Below are 18,716 nucleotides of genomic sequence, written 5' to 3'. Positions count from 1 at the left end.
CTCACAATATCTGAGCTCCTTCTGCCCGTGGTTTGTAGAGACTAATCCAACAACTTGGCTCTAATAATTTCTCAGCTTCTTAAGCAGCTAGAGTGGCCTCCTCTGCCCCTCCCCTGTCCACAGGCTGAGTTTGGACTAGGTACTCAGGCCTTCAGGCTGATTTCAGTATGGCTGTGGATATCTGAGAATCAGCCTATCTCTCCCTCCCTTACCCTCTTCACACATCTATTCTTCCTACTCACCTGCCCCCTCCCTGGTTCCACTCAGCAGGGCAAGAGGTTGGAGCCACGATCCTGTAGGGCAGTGGTTCCCAGGCTTTAGGATTTCAGAGTGCTGTAAAATGTCCAAAGAAATTTGGGGGTGGGAGAGTGAACAGAGAATTGCCAAGTTTTTCTTTTGCCAAATAAGAACATTAAAAAATAAATAAATAAATTCTCACCATCATTTCAGTAAAGAAAGGCTGTTTTCACACCAATAAAACTGAAAGTTCATAATCTCTGACTAAAGGCTAATACCTTAAACTGAAAAAATTTAGCCCTCTTGAGAAAAACAAGCTCACTCACTGTTGCCCTGACTTTTCTCCTTTCTCCATGGGCTGGCGAAAACTTCAGCCTGTGTCCATTGGGACCTCATGGGTCTGGGGAGCTTTGTCCTGGAAGAGAATCCTGATAAGTTGGGGTCACCAGAAAATGCAGGGAGACCCCCAAAGCCTTCAGGTGAGGCAGACCCTATTCCCACTGAGCTATAACAGAGGAGGCTCATCCCAAAGCCAGACCTTACAACTTCAGAGGCTGAGATGGGGGGGGCATGGGCCCCCCTCCTGTCCTCTCCCCTGAGACTGAGCCAGCTCTGGCTGGAGCTGCCCCCCCCCCCCATTTAGACGGGATGAGGTGAGACTGAGCAGCAAGTTCAGACCAGAAAAGTTGACTTGGGGGGAACCTAATGGGCAGGGTCTTCCTCACACCTCCACGGCCACACTGAGCACTAGCGCCCACCCCCCAGCCCCACACCTCCTCCGGCCCCCCGGAAGGGGGGAAAAGAGGGCACTCCAGCCCTGGGGTGGGGGGGGCGAGGCGCCCCGCTGGGCGGGCGCAGATAGGATCAGAACGCCGAGGAGGACGGCCCGGCCCTTTGATCCGCAGCCAGCCAGGCTGGGCCCGACCCGGAGGGGCGGCGCGGCTCTCTTCCGGACCGACTTTGCACCGCAGCCAGGGGTCCTCGGAGGCTCTGAGCCAGAGAAACGTCCGAGGCACTCTCCCTTTCCAAATACCCTCTGCCCCAGTTGTTCTTGGGAGAGGTGGGAACGTCACTGAATCCAGCACAGAAACTTGCCGGGGGCTGCGGTTCACTGCACCGCGATGCAAAGGGGCCTAGACGCAGCGGCTGAGCCGAGGCCAAGCGCGCTGCGGGGGCCCGCGCGGACTTGCCCCTCCGTGCCGTGCAGATGCGGTGGAAGCTGGCGCACGTTCCCGCGCCCCTCCTGGCTCATAGACCCTGCAGCCGGGATCTTGCGAGGTAGCGTTTGCGCCAGGCTCGCAGCCAGTGGGCTCCGCGGGAGTGCAACTTCCCGTGTTAAGTTGCCGGCACCACCGGGCCGCAGGTTCTGGGCGTGGAACCGAGTTGGGACAGCCGTTGGAGGGAGAGGGTGTGACTGGAGGATTCCCCGTGGGGGGCGGGGTCCTTCCTTAGTCCTCCGGCCTGTCTGTATTCCCGCCTCAGAGCCGCCACATGGCTGAGAGGCCCGCACAAACGTGATGCATGAGCCCCACGTGCAACAGGCGCTCAGTAAATGTGTGACGGGTGTATACTTGTGTTTGCGCTGTGAGTGGGCGACCTGATTGGCTTAGGTTTGGAGAATGGGGCTTTGAGGGGGCCTAATCCTGCCGGTCCAGGGTTGGCACACAGCCTCCCAGCAGCCCCAAGCTCTAGGAAGTGCCCAAATCCAAACCCAGGACGTACTAGGCCCTGGGCACAGACGCAGTTCGCACCTTGGCTCCAGTTCCAAGCCACCCCAAAAACTTAGGGGTCCCGCGCCCTCCGCAGCCGGGGGAGAAATCTAAGCTCAGGGCGGGAATTCTTAGGTGAGCAAGCTGGGTCGGAGTGTGCTTTAAAGTCCCCGCAATTTTTAAGGGTCGTCCGACGCCTCACTCGAATTGCGCCGGCGAGAGCTAGCCCTTTAAGACTGTACCCGCTGGGCGTGTCCCGGCCTCTCCGGCGAGGGGCGGGGAGACTAGGCTCCACCCATCGCCGGGGCCCGCCCCCGGCGTCCCCGCCCCGCCCCCCGCACTCCGCCGGCGGCGCCTTTGATGTTCGGACCCGCCAGCTCCCGAAGCCGCTGAGCCCGGCGCCCGCGCCCAGAGCCCGCAACCCGTCCAGGCGGAGTCGGCCCGCGCTCCTCCCGCCGCGCTCCGGGCTCGGAGGTCCAGACTCCGGGCTCGCCGCCTCCCGGGCCGACTTCGCGCCCAGCACTTCTGCGCCCCACGCCCCCGCGCCGAGCGCACCATGCCGCAGCTGGACTCCGGCGGGGGCGGCGCGGGCGGCGGCGACGACCTAGGCGCGCCCGACGAGCTGCTGGCCTTCCAGGACGAGGGCGAGGAGCAGGACGACAAGAGCCGCGACAGCGCCGTGGGGCCCGAGCGCGACCTGGCCGAGCTCAAGTCGTCGCTGGTCAATGAGTCCGAGGGCGCGGCGGGCGGCGCGGGGGTCCCGGGGGCCGGCCCCGGGGCCCGCGGCGAGGCCGAGGTCGGGGCCGAGGTGAGCGCCGGCCCGCGCCCCGCTCCTTCCCGGCGGCCGCGGCCCGGGCCTCGGCTTGCGCTGACCCGCCCCTCCCGCCCGCAGCCCTGGGGGTCCCCTTCCCTCAGAGCCCCTTCGGCCCCTAGCCCCGAGTCCCCAGCTTTTCCTGCGCCCCTCACGGCCCCTCTGGATTTACCCGCAGGCTCTCGGGAGGGAACACACGTCGCAAAGACTTTTCCCCGACAAACTTCCAGACTCTCTGGAGGACGGTGAGTTTCTGCACGGCCCGCGCCCCTCCACCCGCTACGGCCCGGGCGTCCATGGGAGGGAGGGAGGGAGGGAGCGAGCCGAGGGGGCGCCTCCCCCCGCCCCCCGCCCCCACTGCAGCTCCTTGAGGCGGTAAAACCGAGGGGGTGGGGAGAGTGGGGGGCGGGTTTCCCGGGCGCCTCCGGGCTCGAGTCACTTCCGGTGCCCTGACCTTTATAGGAGTAAACAGACCCCCGCCGCCGCTGCCTCCCCTCCTGCCCAGGTGACTGACTAATCCCCTGTCTTGGGGAGAAGCGTTGGCCAAGGTTCCCTGGCCCGCTGGCAGGGTGGGGGTCAAGTAGGGACCACCTAGGGGAAGCCTGGACCTGAGGATCTTCGTCAAAACTTGGCGGTGCGGGCACCTTCGCTCCGTTCCGTTTCTTCTCACGTCACGAACTCGAAGGGGACCCCTTGGCCATTCCTATCTGCCTCTCGAGAGCAGACAGCCTTCAGCCCGAGCTGCGCTGCCGGGGCTGGTGTGGCTGACCCAGCTGTGGTTTTTCCAGGCCTGAAGGCCCCGGAGTGCGCCAGCGGCATGTACAAAGACACCGTCTACTCCGCCTTCAATCTGCTCATGCACTACCCACCCCCCTCGGGAGCAGGGCAGCACCCCCAGCCGCAGCCCCCACTGGTAAGTGGCCCTAGCCCAGCCCGGTGCCTGCTACCTCCTTGACCAGGTATGTGAGGCACGGGCAAGAAGTGACATTCTCTTGCAACAGAATAGATGCATGGAAACTCTGTTCTGGTCTCTCTTCCCATTCATACCCAGTAGGATCTGAACCAGAGGAGAACTTTGCTGAAGGAAGAAGGGACGACCCCGGGAACCTCACTTCCGTTAGCTGTTGGCTTTTGTCTTCCCAGCTTGTTCACAAGCAGGTGCAGGCCCTATCTTGGTGCTAGGTGATGCTTCGGTGTAGTCTTCTCTGAGTAAATTTGAGCTGAGACCCACCCCTCTGACCCTGAGGATGGTGTGCATAGTGTGGTCTGAGCTGTGAGCTTTGTAGTTAGCCTTCTCCCTAAAGCCCGAAGCCCCAAACCTTTGTGTTTGGAGGAACCGGCAAAACTGGTGGGCTTCAGATCTCCTGGTTGTGGATGCTCTGCTCACTCTGTGCTTATTGGCAATGAGTGCACCCTTGCCAGAGAAAGAGCCTGAACACCTTGTGTAGAAAGTGGGTTTTTATGAAGCTATCTTGGTCTCAAATGCACCACGAAGGGTTTACCGAGGTGTTCCAAATCACTAGTGTTGGTAAAGGGCCTGTTTAATGAATTTGTAAGTTTAAGTGTGTTTAAGTACCCAGTGCTTTGAAAAGACTTCATGATGATTATAAACCATGGTTTTTTGACCATTGGAGCAGATGAAGTACGAAGAGCCTATTCTGAGTGCTTTGGAGCAGTTAAGTGGCACTTTTTAAAAAACCCAGATTAGTGTTTCAGATTGTCCTCAGGTAGCCCAAGTCAGGGTGATGTTAGAGCTTCTAGAGTGCATGAAAGATTTTGGGGACTCTGGGGGCGGGTGTTAGATGCAAATGTAGCCCCAGTGTAGGTGAGTTCCGCAGGTGGGAGGTGCACGTGGCTAGTGGTGGGGGTCACCCAGAGGGAGGAGGGTGACTGACTGCCTGGCTGTTTCTGATCTGGAGTGAGGAGGGTTGGTTCTGAGAGCTGTTTCATGCCGAAGGTAGTGGGAGGTGAGAAGACACATTGAGGCTTCCCTCCAGAAACCCAGGATGGAAAACGTAGACAGCTAACTCAGGAAATGAGCTCCTTTGGACCCCCATTTTCTCATCTGTAGAAGGAGTGTGTTGGATGAGTGTTCTGTCTGACTTTCTGCTCTGGGGTGGCTCTATCTAGATGTTTGCTCCTTTCAACTCTAGAGGGGAGGGGGGCTGCCCACTGACCTTGCTACTTGATGAAGCAGCACTCCCAAGAGAACTGCACCCCACAGGAGCAGATGCTTAACAAAGATGCTTTTTGGGCCCCCTAGAAGGAGCAAACCCTTTGATTTGGGGCCAAGTTGACATACCCCACCACTGCCAAACCACTGGCAGGCAAGTTGCTGGCTTGGTCAGGGGGCTGGAGTCACTGTGATAACCATGACTAGACAAAAGGCCTAGGCTGGAGAACAGGCTTAGCAGGGCAGGCTCCCCTTCCTGCTTTTTGTGATTCCACAGTGGTGTAAGGAAAAGCAGTGTTTCTGAGTTCCTTTCATGGCATAGGCTGTGGTGAGAGTGCCCAGAGAGGGAGGGTTTCATTCTCTGTAGGGGTGTGGTGAAGAGACCATTTGGTGTCCTGTAGTTCACATTGGTCAAAGAGTAGGTGGACCCAGGACCAACTCGAGCACTAAAGATGGGGGTGGGGTGCAGAGGGGCAGGCACAACACCACTCTCCTGGCCTGGATCTTTTTTTTTCAACTTAAAGATCTTTCTCCAGGTAGAACAGATGCATTTGTATGTGTCACACCCGCTCCTATAAGGGCAGATCCCCCGGTTCTCCTCTCCACTCAGTTGCTGCCTCCCACTGCCTAGCTTCTGGGAACACAGGAGGAGGACAGGCTCTGGCACTGACTTTCGGTGCCCTGGTGCCAACTGCTCCAGGGGGTGGGGACAAAGAGGCAAGGGCCTAAGGAGAGGTCGCACTGGGTGAGGAAGATGTATGTGAATGTAGTGGAGCCTCTTTTAAGAAAACTTGATAGTTACAAGCAAATAGCAAGTAAGAGTAGTTGCTTGCATTACTCGAAGAGTTGTACGGACATTTAAAATATGCTTGGGTTTTAAGAAGCAAAATTAATTTACCCTGTGTTTTGGGAGCACATTTATCATGTGACTCAAGGTTCATGTCTAGAATCAGAAAAGATTCTCTTAAAGTGGGTCAGGAGCCCCTTTCAGGGGCCCTGAGGAAAAACTGCCTTTGGGTGTTTTCTTCAAAGTGGTGCTTTCCTGAGCCCATCTTCACAGCACAGGTGACAGGCTGCCCAGCCCCTGCCCGTGGGCTTTAGAACTAGGCCCCCGGGCCCTTTGCCCAGCCCTCTTTGAGAGAATCCAAATGGTTAGCAGTCAAAACCAGTCCCTTGACTTCCTGGACAGTGGGAAAAACCCATGCCAGGGACCTTCTCTGCCCATGTATGGGTGGAATGTCCATGTGGCTACCACATTGGGTACCTCGAAACAGGCAGACCTGAGCCGAGCCAGGAGCAATAGGCCAAGTGACCACCTCAAACGTAACTGCCACAGAGCAGGGGGAAATTTTCCCCCAAAAAAAGTTTGTTTCTTTTTGGTAACTGGTGTCTTACAAACTCTGTTTGGGTAAGGGGAATTAGGTCAAAGCTTATTTCATGGCTGGTATTTGTCAGGCATCTAATGCGGGCTTGCAGACAATTACTGGCCCAGAGCAGTAGCTGCTCCTTACTTTGGTTTTGTTTTCTCTGCTCTGAGACCTGGGGGTGGGGATGGGGATGGGGGTGGAGGGCAGTGAGTGGGTCCTGGCCCAGACTTTGAGGGGCTTCTGGGATGAGTAAGGCATCATTCCTTAGGGAAACTCAGGCTCTTGAATGTGCAGGACTGATATCTGGTACAAATCCTTATCTCAAAAAGAATACAAGGCCATGTTGTTTTTGTGGCTCCTTCCATGGGCTCCACTTGGAACCTGTGGCCTGGAAGGCTGCCGAGCCTTTTGCTATTTAGATGAAATGTCCAGAATAGGCAAATCCATAGAAACAGAGAGTAAATGAGTGGTTGTCAGGGCCTGGAGAAGAGGGGTGTGGGGATTGGCTTTAACGGGGTTTCTTTTTGGAGTGATGAATATGTCCTGGAATTAAATAGTGGAGACAGTTGTACAATCTTGTGAATATACCAAAAGCCACTGAATTGTACACTTTATAATGGTGAATTTTATGGTATGTGAATTACATCTCAATACAGAGAAAGAAAAAAAACACCAAAAAACTGAGGCTTTTGGCTCTTGTAGGCATTTGGGACTCTTTCCCTGTGTCTGAGCTCTTCAGCCTTCCTGGGTACATGGGTGTGCACCAAGCCAGGGAGTCAGGCATCAGCTCCTGGGTGGAGGAGCCCCGTTGAGGCAGTGGGCTCATGCTGGGGTTCCTGGCCATCTGGCTCACATTCACTGACTCCAAGGTCTGAGGTCCAGGTGAGGGCTGTGCAAACAAGCCCCGGGGAAGCAGGAGGTGAGGGTGTGAGCAAGACTCGAGCATAGGAAGGAAGTGCTGCTGACACATGGCCAGCCTATCCAGGGGAGCTCTGCAGAGATGCACCCACCCAGGCCTCCACACCCCTCAGAGAAAGCAGCAGGGCCTTGTTAGGGAGGGTTACTGATGGTTGATCACCAGCTCTGCTTCGAGTGAAGCCTGTTAGAAGGGAGGCTGGCACCAGGCTGGGCACCTAGATGGACCAGAACCAGCCTCTGCCTCTGGGAGCACCTGGCCGAGTAGAAAAGACTCCCTCCTGGCTGGAGGAGTGCTCTCACAAAAGTCCCAGCTGGGAGCATCCTGGGAAGAGCTGGCTCTGGAGGAGGATCTGTTGAGCAACTTTGTAAAGAGGGACAGTTGTCCAACAGGTGAACACAGAGGGACTGGCAGGTACCTGGGCTCCCCTCCAGATACCCCAGATCTTCCACTTTTCCACTTCAGTCACCACCCCCAAGCCCAAAGCATTGCCATCCCTCATCCAGGTAGCGGTAACAGCCTCCTCCAGAGTCCCTCTGCCCCTGCCCCTATCCTAACCCCCACCCTAACCCCCAATCCAGGATCCACATAGCAGCCAAGGGGTCATTTAAAAACATAAATCAGGCCCGGCCGGGCGTGGCTCAGCGGTTGAGCATCGACCTAGGGTCCTAGGCAATCGGGGTTCGATTCCAGGTCAGGGCACATGCCCGGGTTGCAGGCTCAATCCCCGGTCGGGGGCGTGCAGGAGGCAGCTGATCAATGACTCTCTCATCATTGATGTTTCTATCTCTCCCTCTCCTTTCCTCTCTCTGAAATCAATAAAGATACACTTAAAAACAAAACAAAAACAAACAAAAAACATAAATCAGATCCCATCTCTCACCTGATTAAATCCTGCAATGGCTTCCCATTGCTCCTGGAGTAAAGACCAAACCACTCACCAGAGCCTGAGTGCCTGGGTGGCCAGCACCTACTGACTGTCCCCCTTACCAGCACCATACTCTTCTCCCTCTAAATAGGAGCCCCCCTCAGTGTCATGATAAGTTTTACAACCCACAAGAATCTTTCCCACCTCAGGACCTTTGCACTTGTCTCCTCAGTTTGAAATTCTTTCCCAGCTCAGTATAGCTGCCACCTTCTCATCCCTCATTCAGAGCTTAATTCAAATGTTACCTCCTCAGAGAGACCTCTGACCATCCAACTGGTATCCTCTGTCATGGACCTGGGCCTTGGCTGCCTTGTCCACCCTCACGGCTCCTCAGGCCAAAGTAGTTGGCCCTGCTTTACGATGCACTTGCCATGCTTAAACCAAAGATAGCCCATCTCTCAGAAGTTCTCAGCCTGCCCTGGCCAGGTGGCTCAGGTAGTTGGAACATTTTTCCATACACCAGAAGGTTGCAGGTTCAATTCCCAGTCAGGGCACATACCTGGGTTGTAGGTTCGATCCCGGGGCACGTATGGGAGGTAGCCAATTGATGTTTTGATTTTTCTCGCTCACATCCATGTTTTTCTTTCTCCTCTCCCCCCATCCCTTCCTCTATCTCTAAAATCAATAAACATATCCTCAGGTGAGGATAAAAGAAAACGAAGGGAAAAAAGAGTATCTCAGCCTTAGTGTCCTTATCTGCACAACTGGAGTGGTGGGCCCTCCTCCCAACATTGGAGTAAGGACAGGAGGCAGAAGTACCAGGGAGGTGCCCAGGAAAGTGCTGGTGTAGCCTGGCCTTGGGATGGTGGAGGTTTGGCCATGACTGATGCTTTCTTCCTTGCTGTCCTGGCTCCTCAGGGGCCATTGTGGCTCAGTGGTAGGCCCACATGGACTCCCATCTGGAGGGCTGTATCTCCACTTTGGGCCACGTGGGCCTGAGAATCTGAACTCTGGGGGCCAGCCCTAGGGTGGGGACACAGGTGCATAGGCCCCCTCTTCACTGCCCTACCTCACCCAGGGTTTCTTAGAAGGGGACGTGCTATTTCTGGGGCCAGCATGGGAGCTGTGACCACTCAGTTTATCCTGAGAATCCTCTTCCACCACCCCAAAGATTTATCTGAAAGAGGCCCCCCTTCCCCAGCCATATAGAACCCCTTTACACAGGATGCTAGGGGCTTAAGCTATTTTGTAGGAAAAAGGAAGAGACCCACATGGTCATTAGCCTCCAAACCATCCTCAGACCTTTTCTTACATGGTCACGCCTGCACAAAGCCCTTGTGTCTTGCCCCGATGCTTCCCTTGGTGTGGCTGTGCATGTTTGCAGGACCCCGGACAGTGCTCATGTACAGTGTCTTTGTTTATCTCTATGTTCACTCTTTCTCTCACATGGCCTCCAGTTTGCTCACAGGTTGGGGAATGTTGCTCTGTACAAATCACTCCTTAGTTGCTATTTTGCTTATTTTCCTGGAGCACAGTATCCAAGGAGAATTATGGGAGCAACGGGGAGGAAGAATCCGGCATTTGCTTCGCTGCAGCCCCAGTTCGCTTCAGGGTCCTTGCAGGGCCCAAGTACACACGGCTAACGTGGATTTTTGTCTTTTATCATTCATTTAATAGGTTTGTGGTGGGCATTAGGACTTAGAAATTATTTTGACTTGCATTCCTTCCTGACTTGGAAGGCCATGTGGTATTGGCTGTGGTATTTGGAAAACCTGCAGCACCCCCTCAGCTGCTCCCAAGGTCAGACTTTATTTTCAGGGTGCCCCCTTGATGCCTTTCAGGGCCAGGAAGGCCCATCTTGCAGGTCCCTGTCCCACCCTTTCCCCAGGGACTGCAGTTTTAGGGCCACCCTCTAGCTCAGCGAGGTGGAAGGGCTGACAGAGAGCCCTCAGTTGGTTGCCAGGACCCAGTATTCTTCCTGCAGCCCTACCACAGTTTCACCAAGCCAGTTTCCACAGCCAGCAAATGGGGATAGTCAAACCAGTTTTGCCCACCTCCCACGTGCCCAGAGACTCAGGTGTGAGGGGTTGAAGGGACATCTTGGTGGTCCCCTCCCAGAGTCTGCCAGCAGCCCATGCCCTCCCAGGTCTCCTGAGACCCGCACCCCATCCTTGCAGGAAAGGAGGCTTAGCTGAACTGTAAGAATGGTCTCCAGGGCACTGGCTTCAAGTCATATAACTGCTGAGGTCCAGCTGGATCAGGGTGGTCACAGAGCCACATGGAGGGGCAAGGGGAGCCTCTTTAGGCAGCTGCGGTCCTGAAGACATACAGTCACGCTCCCTCATACCTTGTGACTGGCTGCTTCCTGCCACTGTGTACAAACAAGACTCCGTTGGAGGAAACAGGTGTTTTATCAGGTCACAAGGCCTCCTCCCTCCCCCAACGGTACAGTGCCTAGATCCTCCAGTAACAACCCTCCTTCTGCAGGTGAGGACAATAAGACCAGGTCAGGGAAGGGACTTGTCCAAGGCCCCTTAGGAGAGAGGAAGGAAAAGACATTGAGTCTGGAAGATCCACCCTTAAATACATCTGCCACTTCTTGGCTGAGTGGCCCTGGGTAAGTTACCTAATCCCTCTGGACCTTAGTTTTCTCAACTAAAATTGAGGACAATGATTGAGAGAGTGCATGTGAGGACCCTAGCACGTAGTAGGTGCTTCATCAGTGGAAGCCACTGTGGGAGGGATTGTTAACACTGTGTTAATGGCCCTTGTGAAGGAAACTGCCAAGTGAGTGGAGCACTCCTGAAGCTGAGACTGGGCTGGAGCCTCCCTCAGCTCAGCAGCCAGCTCCCCTGGGGCAGTGCAGAAGACAGCTGTTCTGCCCACCTGGCCCTCCAGCCCTCAGCTGGTCGATTACATAGTGCCTGCTGGATCTAGAATCCTGGGCCCCGACCTCTACTGGCATTTACCAAGTCTGCCCCCTGCCCCCTCCCCCCATACTTGGCCTTGGCTCAGCACTGAGAGGGCAGCTGCCTCTGCCCTCAGTCCTGGCAAGGCAAAGAGACTCTCCTGGTGGCTCAGAGTCAGCTTTGAGGTTCTGCCTGAGTTGGATAAAGGGCATTGAGGGAGAGGGGCCAGTGGGGGCAGCCAGGAAGGCTCCAGCTGGCCAGGAACCCGCACAGTTGAGTGGGAGAAATTTCTAGGTGTGGGGAGGCAGCTTGAGCAGAATGTATAAGATAGGAATTAGTGTGTTCTTGGTCATTAGAAGGGCGGCCCAAAGCCCAGGTCTGCAGGGGCCACCCGGTGAGGCTGGAGGAGAAGGGCTGACACTGACGGCCGAGCCTGTGACCTTGGTGCCCAGGCAGTGCTGGTTCCAGAGCCTGAGAGCTGCTGGTGGGCGCCTATGGTGTGTTGGCAGCACGGAGGCCGGGGTGGTACCCGCCAGCAGGTGGTCTGAGTTGCATGTGGAGGGCGACGGAGGCAGAGCCTGCAGCAGGCACAGGATGGACCCTGGTAGGCGCAGGGTGATCGGAGTGCAAGCAGGGCCTGGGAGGGGCTGGGCTTCAGGGAGACCCGAGCGTGCTGGTACGCGGAAGGCAAGCGTACCTCAAAAGTGGAAGTTTCCATTTTTGTGTTACTGTATTTGACTCTCAGTCTCCATGGTCATGAGTTGAGGGTTTGGGCCCTCTGTTTACAAAGGGGAACTTAACCCCAGAGGTCAGGTCCCACCCGTTGGTGATTCAGCCGGGGCGTGGAGAGTGCGCCTCATCAGCATTGTGTCTAGCAGGACTCTGAGGCCCAGGAGTCTGGGAAGCGGGTTCTCTGAGAACCTGGGACATTGTTAACTTCTTCCTTCAGGCAGTTTGCTGCCTCAGCTCACAGACCTATGATGCTTGGGGTTTGGACTTGGGTGCCGCCTCCCTCCCTAAAAGGTGTGGCCCACATCAGCCATCGCATGAAGTCTTTGAGCTGCATCCTGGTCAGAGGATTTGGCCCCTTCTCAGTTTGGTCCCCTGGTGGGTGAAGACTGTCCTTTGCTGGATTGGGGCCCTGACCTGGGATGGGGCTGAGATGGTGTGAGTCTGGCCCTCTGGGGAGGCTACCTGTGCAGCTAGTCCCACCCATGGAGACTGCCTGCCTGGGCTTTCAGCAGACAGGGCTTTAAAGCCCAGAGGGAGGCTGGTGACACAGAGCCTTCATACCGTGGCCGACTTCCACAGCCATACCTCCCCAGAGATAGAGAAAGTGGACACTCTGCCAAATAAGCTTCCCCCTACCCCCCTCACCCCTACTATTAAAACAACCAACTCCTTCTCTCTCCAAGGACAGGAGAGCTCTCTGGGCCCCACTATCTGCTTCCAAATGATGGGTGTACAGCTGTGGCTGCAGGCATGGATGGGCAGGCCGTGGTCCCATGGAACAGTGGGCTTCGGGGTTAGAGTTGCATGCCTGGGCTGGCCTAGCCAGGGCTGGCAGATTGCCCCCTCCTAGAAAGCCCCATTTGCCCATGAGGCCAGGGGGCTGTCATGGGTAAGGAAGCCAGGGGGCTGTCATGGGTAAGGAAGCCAGGGAACCAGGGCCATCTTCTCTCCTGACTGTATGATTTCAAGCAAAAGTATTGGCTGCAGAAGCCTGTTGCTTGGGTGGGCCTCAGGTGGGGCTTGCTGGGCATTGCAAGGACTGCTCCAGGGGCCAGCCTCCCCATCAGGCAAGAAGGGATTATAGGGAGAGAGGGACAGGTGACGGGAGTCCAAGCTTAGGGTATTCTGACTAACTCTGACCTGGCTCTGGTGGCAGCAGGCCCAGCCTCCCGGTCTGCTGGGCCGCCATCTGAAACGCATTACCAATGCTTTGTAAACTCCACATCATTCGGCCACATGAAAGCCTGGGATCTAAAAATAGGCACTCCCAGAAGACGCCCCGCATTGGTGAGGCTCAGCTGACCTCTGCACGAACACCCACCACTAGGCCACCTCCCTTGCCAGGGAGCCCCGACTGGCAGGACCGCACCCACCCATCCTCCCAGCGTGGGCAGCCACTGCCTGGGGCCACTTTATCTGGGCACAGATCTCATCCAGCTGGTCAAAGCTTCAGGCCCCAAGGCCTCACCCAGGGCAGAATGTCTGGAGGAGCCAGGAGGAAGCAGTTCAGAGTGTGTTGGTGGCCCTAAGACCCTTTCCCCAGTGCTGTACGTGCCTGGAATGTCCATGGGAAAGTTCATGGTGAAGCCATTGGAACCATCTTACAGATGAGGACAGAGGGGTCCTGTGGAGGGGGAACACAGAAAGGGGGCCTTGGCCACTGTCAGATGATAGACAGGAGGGCCACTGGCTGATGTGCTGGTGTGAGAAGGGCAGGGGCCTGCCCCAGATCCCCTGGTGTCAGTGGAGAGCCTGCTCCAGCAGGAACAGAGGGCGGCTGTGCTTGACTCTTTGCCCTGCTTTCTGTGGGTTCCTTTTCCTTATGGTCTCCATGACCAACTGCAAACCACTCTTTTCCCTAAAAATAAACATGCTTATGGGATTGGGGGAAGCTTTGTAACTATCAAAGGAAATAATAGGGTGTTTAAGAAAATTACATTGCGTTTTAAATAACCAGCATGAAAGTCATTAAGTTTGAAGTTTCATTCAAATCAGATGGCTCTGTGGCTGGCCCGGTGGCCAGGCAGGCAGAGGGTGGGTGGGCCCTCAGGGACGCTGAGAGGGAGTCTGTGGAGAACTTTGCAGCAGCAGTAGTGAGGTCTCTGGTGGTACAGCCGGGGGTCCAGGCAGCGTGGCCACTGAGTGTGTGCCAGGCTGTGGCCGCCACCCCAGAGCTTGCTGGCAGGCTTTGACTCAGTGTGCAGCCTGGGAGCCACCCAGCTGTGGTGGGCAACCCCATGGGTGGGGCTGGGGGGTGACCACAGTCCACAGGGTGTGGGGATAGATGAAGCTAGGATTGCTTAGGCCACAAAGATTGATGGCCATGACGAGCTGGAGGTTTCAGGGTTGATGGTTTGAACCAAAATGGGCTAGGGTGGATCTACAGAGCCAGGGCCACATCTGTCCTCTTCACTGATGGAATCTCAGTGCCCTGCACAGGGCGCGACACATAGTAGGTGCTCAGTAAACAGTTGTTGAAAGAACAACAGCAGCAATAATGCCAGGACTGTACTAGACTTTTTTGTGTTGTTTTTTTTTAAATATGCCTTTATTGATTTCAGAGAGAGGAAGGGAGAGGGAGAGAGAAAGATAGAAACATCGATGATGAGAGAGTCATTGATCAGCTGCTTCCTGCACGCCCCCCACTGGGGATCGAGCCCACACCCCGGGCATGTGCCCTGACCAGGAATCAAACCACAGTCTCCTAGATCCTAAGTCGATGCTCAACCGCTGAGCCATGCCGGCTGGTATACTAGGGGTTTTTAATCTCAATATCAAGATCCTTGCAAGAAGCCAAGAAAGTAGATAGTATTTTTGCTCTCATTTTGCAGATGAGGAAACTGAGGCTCAGAGAGGTTAAGAACAAGCTAGTACCTGGCAGAGTTGGGTATTGGACTCGGGTCTGTTTTTTCTCAAAGTCCATGCTGCTCGCTGTCCTGCCCACTTTGCTGTTGAATGTGTGGAGATGGTGGCATTGCAGGCCAAGAAGCTGAGCGTTTCCCCTACTCTGTTGGGTTCATGAGCTGGATTCCTCTGCCCCAAGGAAAGATTTGGCCTTCACTGCCCCTGCTGCCTGTGACCTCATAGCTCTGGGCCTGGGTCAGGGCTAGACCCTTTCCTCTTCGGATGCCTGGCAAGGTCGGGGCTCCCAGGGCCAACGGCATTGTGTTTCTTGGTTGGAGGCAGGAGCCTAGGGCTTCTAAAATAAATGCTACCTGGAAAAGTATTTATAAATGACATTTAAGATGGAATCAGGTCCGATGCATGACACAAGGACAGGTCCTAGTCCTGGCTTAGCTTGGAGCTCACTGTTGGACTTCTCTGGGCCCAGGTACCCTCCTCTGTGTGGTCTGAGGTTGGACTAGAGGGTTTCCTAGACCCTGAGTCACTGAGAATGGCTGGACTGAGGAAGTTGAGGGCATCCCTGAGGTGCCCGCCCCCCCTCAGTGGGAAAGCTCTTTGGGAACCAGAGCAAACTGGTGGGGCATTTTGAGAGCAGCTTCTTCTTCTGTTGCTGCCCTCTGCCTCCCAGCCCTGGCTCTGGTCATCAAAGGCCAGTCAGGAGCTCAGTAGTCTGGGCCGATAGCAATCAGGCAGCAGTCCCAAGGAAATAGAGGGCCAGCTGCCCCGGCCTGGTGCAAAGGCTGGCTTTCCTGAAAAACCTTGGTCCAGGGACATGCTTGCCTTTGTCATTATTAACTCACTTCATCCTGACCTCAGCCCAATGAGGATAGACAGGGAACCTGAGGCATGGAGAGACTTGCACCTTGTAAGTGCTGACAGAGGGATTTGAACCCAGGCATCTATCTACTTCTGTATTCATTGCCCTTAACCACCATGCTTCCTTGCCTCTTAGACAACATCTTTCTGAACTCAGTTTTTAAAAACTGGGTTTATAGCTACAGCTGGGTCCCCTTGGCACCCTGTTCCACCCCTTCCCACACCTCACCCCCAGGAACTTGGCATTTTGCCCTCTCCCCTGTATTTTTATACTGTTACACCAGGTGTGTATCTGTAAGAGCTGTTTGGTGTGGTTTTGGAACCCCTAACAGCCTCGTTAGGGAGCTCCACCACAAGAGGGCCCCTGTGGCAGTTGGCAGTCCTGCCCTCCTCCCCTACTTACACTGGGCATGAGGGGCTTGGGCGGAAACCTCCGGGAGCTCCTTTCCCTTCCTTGGTTTCTTTCCCTTGGGATGAACTGCTGGACTGAGTCCAGGCAGAGCCCCAAGGGCTTTAACTGGCAGTAGCTGCAAGGGGTTAGACTCGAGTGAGCTTCCTGACTGTGGCCCCAAGGCAGAGCTCTCCTCCTGGGACTAGTATAGGCCAGGTAACTCAGAAACCCCTGTCTTGTCTTTGCTCCTCAGAAGTTGGCTGGATGAATCTGGGTATGCCGTGTGAGACTGGAGTGAGATCTCCAAGTTTCTCCCTTCCACCTTCGAGCCATTGCTGACCATCAGCCTCTGTTTCTGGGCCCAGCTAGAACTCTCCTGGCTCTCAGTCCTAGGCAGCACACTTACCCTTCTAGATAAATCCTGTAGAGAGTCACCCCAGCTGCCAGTGGCTACCCCACCCCTCCTCACATGTGAAGGGAAAGAGCACAGTCCAGACCCTGTGGGAGGGTAACCTCTCATGTGTCCTTTAGTCATTTATGACAGAAACAAAATCATTCCTCAAGGACAGGGTGAAGACACCCTTCGCATAGGGCTAGGTGGAGGTCAGAGCCATGCTGCTCATCCAAAAGGTTCTTGGCAAGGTGTTGCTGGCGGAATTGGTGGTCCCAGCTTCCCAGTGGGCTAGAGACCCAGTGTAGGGGAGAGAGGAACCTGGGAACCACTAGCTCCTTGGTCTCCATGCTGGCACACTATTAGCTAGCCTGTGAGGTCTGTCGTTGGGTGGTAAAGATTTTTGGCCAGAACCCCAAAGGGCTGGATTCAAATCCAGATCTGTCAGTACTTGCTGAGGGACCTTGGGGAAGTTGTTTAACCTCCCCGGGCTTCCCTTTCCTGATTTGCAAAATCTGCACACAGTCACAAAGTGGTTGGGAAGACTGGTGGGATTCTGGTGGGAGACAGAACTCTGCAGGGTGCTAGGCACACAGTAGGCTCGTAGTAGTGGGGGCTGCTATCTCTAAACCTGCACTTCTGCTGTTTTCTTCCTGCCTTTTCTACAAATCCTTATGGCTTTGCTCCCAGGGGAACAAAATCTCTGAGCTCCTCAAATGCCTTTCTCAAGAACCTTGCTTTCCCTACTGCCAAAGACAGGCTGAGCTCTAAGGTTGTGTCCTGGCCTGCCTCGGCCCATGGTGGGCTCTTGGATGGCTGGGCACTACAGTGAGGGGGAGAGGGTGCCCAGCCACAGGGCTGCTGCAGAGTCCCCAAGGCAGTGTGTCAGTAGCATCGACTAGCAGCTCAGCTGCAGCAGCTCCCGGAAGCTTGTATTTTCCTCTAAAAACATCCTGTCCTGAGGGGCGTTCACCTCAAAGAGGAGGAAGGAAAACACAAACGAATGCATAGAAACCACTGGAGGCCGTGGGCCAGGCCACTCAGCTCAGTGAGGCTCAGCTAGCTCCGAGGGTGCCTTGGGGCTGAGCTGGGTCTAGAGCAGGCCTGTGGTTTGCCAAGGGCTGCATGCAGATACTCCGGTCCTCACCTCTGCTGTGGCAGGACTCTGTTATCTGATGTCGAGGCCAGGCAGCTGGTGGACTGGTCACACGCACCTGGCAGGGCTCTGTGCAACCATGGCAACAGCTCTGTGCTGGCAGTCAGGGCCAAAGCCTCCTGGTCCACGAGGGTGTGGCCCAGCCAACCCCTAACCTTGTAGCTCCACTGACGATTCGGCCACGGCTCCGTGGTCTGGGGTGGGCGTCTGGCACAAGGTGTCCAGCACGCTGTGGGCGGGGAGCTTTCGGGCTGTCCTCTGGAGAGCACCATGTCCTGGGCAGCAGGGCTCAGAGCGGGGGCTGAAGATAAAAGGGCGTGAGCCCAGCTGGGGGTATATCTGCAGAGGTGGGGTCTGCAGGAGCCCACAAATTGAGGCCCACTTGATAGGCAGGGGAGTCCCCTTTGGAAGATTTTAGGGGAGCTTCCCACTTAGCAACCAGCCAGACTCCTTAGCACTTAAGCGCCATTGGCACTGGACAGTGGACCCCAGCTACAGACACCGAAGTCCGAGGGAGCTATGGAGCTGCCTGGTGGGTCCTGGAGCTGGGAGAGGAGCCCAGAGGAACTGATTGAGGCCAGAATAGATGCTCAGGGCCAGGCTGTGGATGGAGCCTGGCTCAGAGTCGAAAAGCTTGGCTCCTAGCAATGTGGGGAAGTGAATTGGTGCCCTTTTGAGCAGGGCTGCTATGTGGGGTTGTTTAGGGGAGCTGGGCCAAGGAACTGAAACCCAGCCTGCACTATGCTCCCTCAAGCCGTGTGTCCTGGCCTGGGCCTGGGTTTCTGTCCAGAGGAAGGGGTACTTTTCTAATTAGCACAACAGTACCATTTGAACTATTGGTGGCCCTGGCTCTGTCTGGTCATTCTGACTCCCAAAGGTACTGCAGGCAGAAGACACAGTAGGAAGTGGCGCAGGGGCTCAGGTGCCAGGCAGGATGTCCCTGACTCCAAGCAGTGGCCTCAGCTCCTCCCAGCTTTCCTATGTGCTGCTGTGACCCTGTACGCAGCCCCAGTCAGGGTGCTCTGTCCAGTGTTGCCACATTCTTCCTAACCACTGGCTCATATTGGGCAGGCCCCACCCATCTATAGTGCTAGGGACCCAACTTTGAGGGCCCTGTTTTAATTTATGTAATAGAAATAGTGCAGGGTACAATCGCAGACCTCAGGGAGGGCATGAAGACAGACAGATGGACAGACACAGCAAAGTCGGGTCTGTACTACAGCCAGTGGGCCTTCGCAGGGGACTCCTGCTCAAATGGGGAGGGCAAGAAAGGCTTCCAGAAAGAAGTCTCATGTATGATGAGGCCTGAAAGATGGATGGGAATTGGCTAAGCCAA

At 55.6% G+C, this 18,716-nt stretch overlaps 1 protein-coding gene across 2 annotated transcripts in view; it reads left to right on the top strand.

The window, feature by feature from the left end:
- The first annotated feature begins 2,443 nt into the window (after nucleotides 1-2,443).
- The window catches only part of TCF7 (transcription factor 7), a 31,885-nt gene continuing 15,612 nt past the window's right edge, over nucleotides 2,444-18,716 (top strand). Inside the window, exons 1-3 of one of the 2 annotated variants that reach the window (XM_087816381.1) lie at nucleotides 2,444-2,742; nucleotides 2,936-3,002; nucleotides 3,546-3,670. In XM_087816381.1, coding sequence (XP_087672507.1) covers nucleotides 2,503-2,742; nucleotides 2,936-3,002; nucleotides 3,546-3,670 — 432 coding nt within the window. In that variant the 5' untranslated portion in view covers nucleotides 2,444-2,502. Of the gene's footprint in view, nucleotides 2,755-2,935; nucleotides 3,003-3,545; nucleotides 3,671-18,716 lie in introns of both variants that reach the window. The other variant, XM_087816382.1, reaches the window with a different exon arrangement.

The sequence above is a fragment of the Miniopterus natalensis genome, chromosome 4, assembly GCF_054644295.1.
Source record: "Miniopterus natalensis isolate mMinNat1 chromosome 4, mMinNat1.hap1, whole genome shotgun sequence".
Lineage (NCBI taxonomy): Eukaryota > Metazoa > Chordata > Mammalia > Chiroptera > Miniopteridae > Miniopterus > Miniopterus natalensis.
The sequence above is the reverse complement of the archived record's forward strand: the minus strand, read 5'-3'. Positions and strand labels throughout refer to the sequence as shown.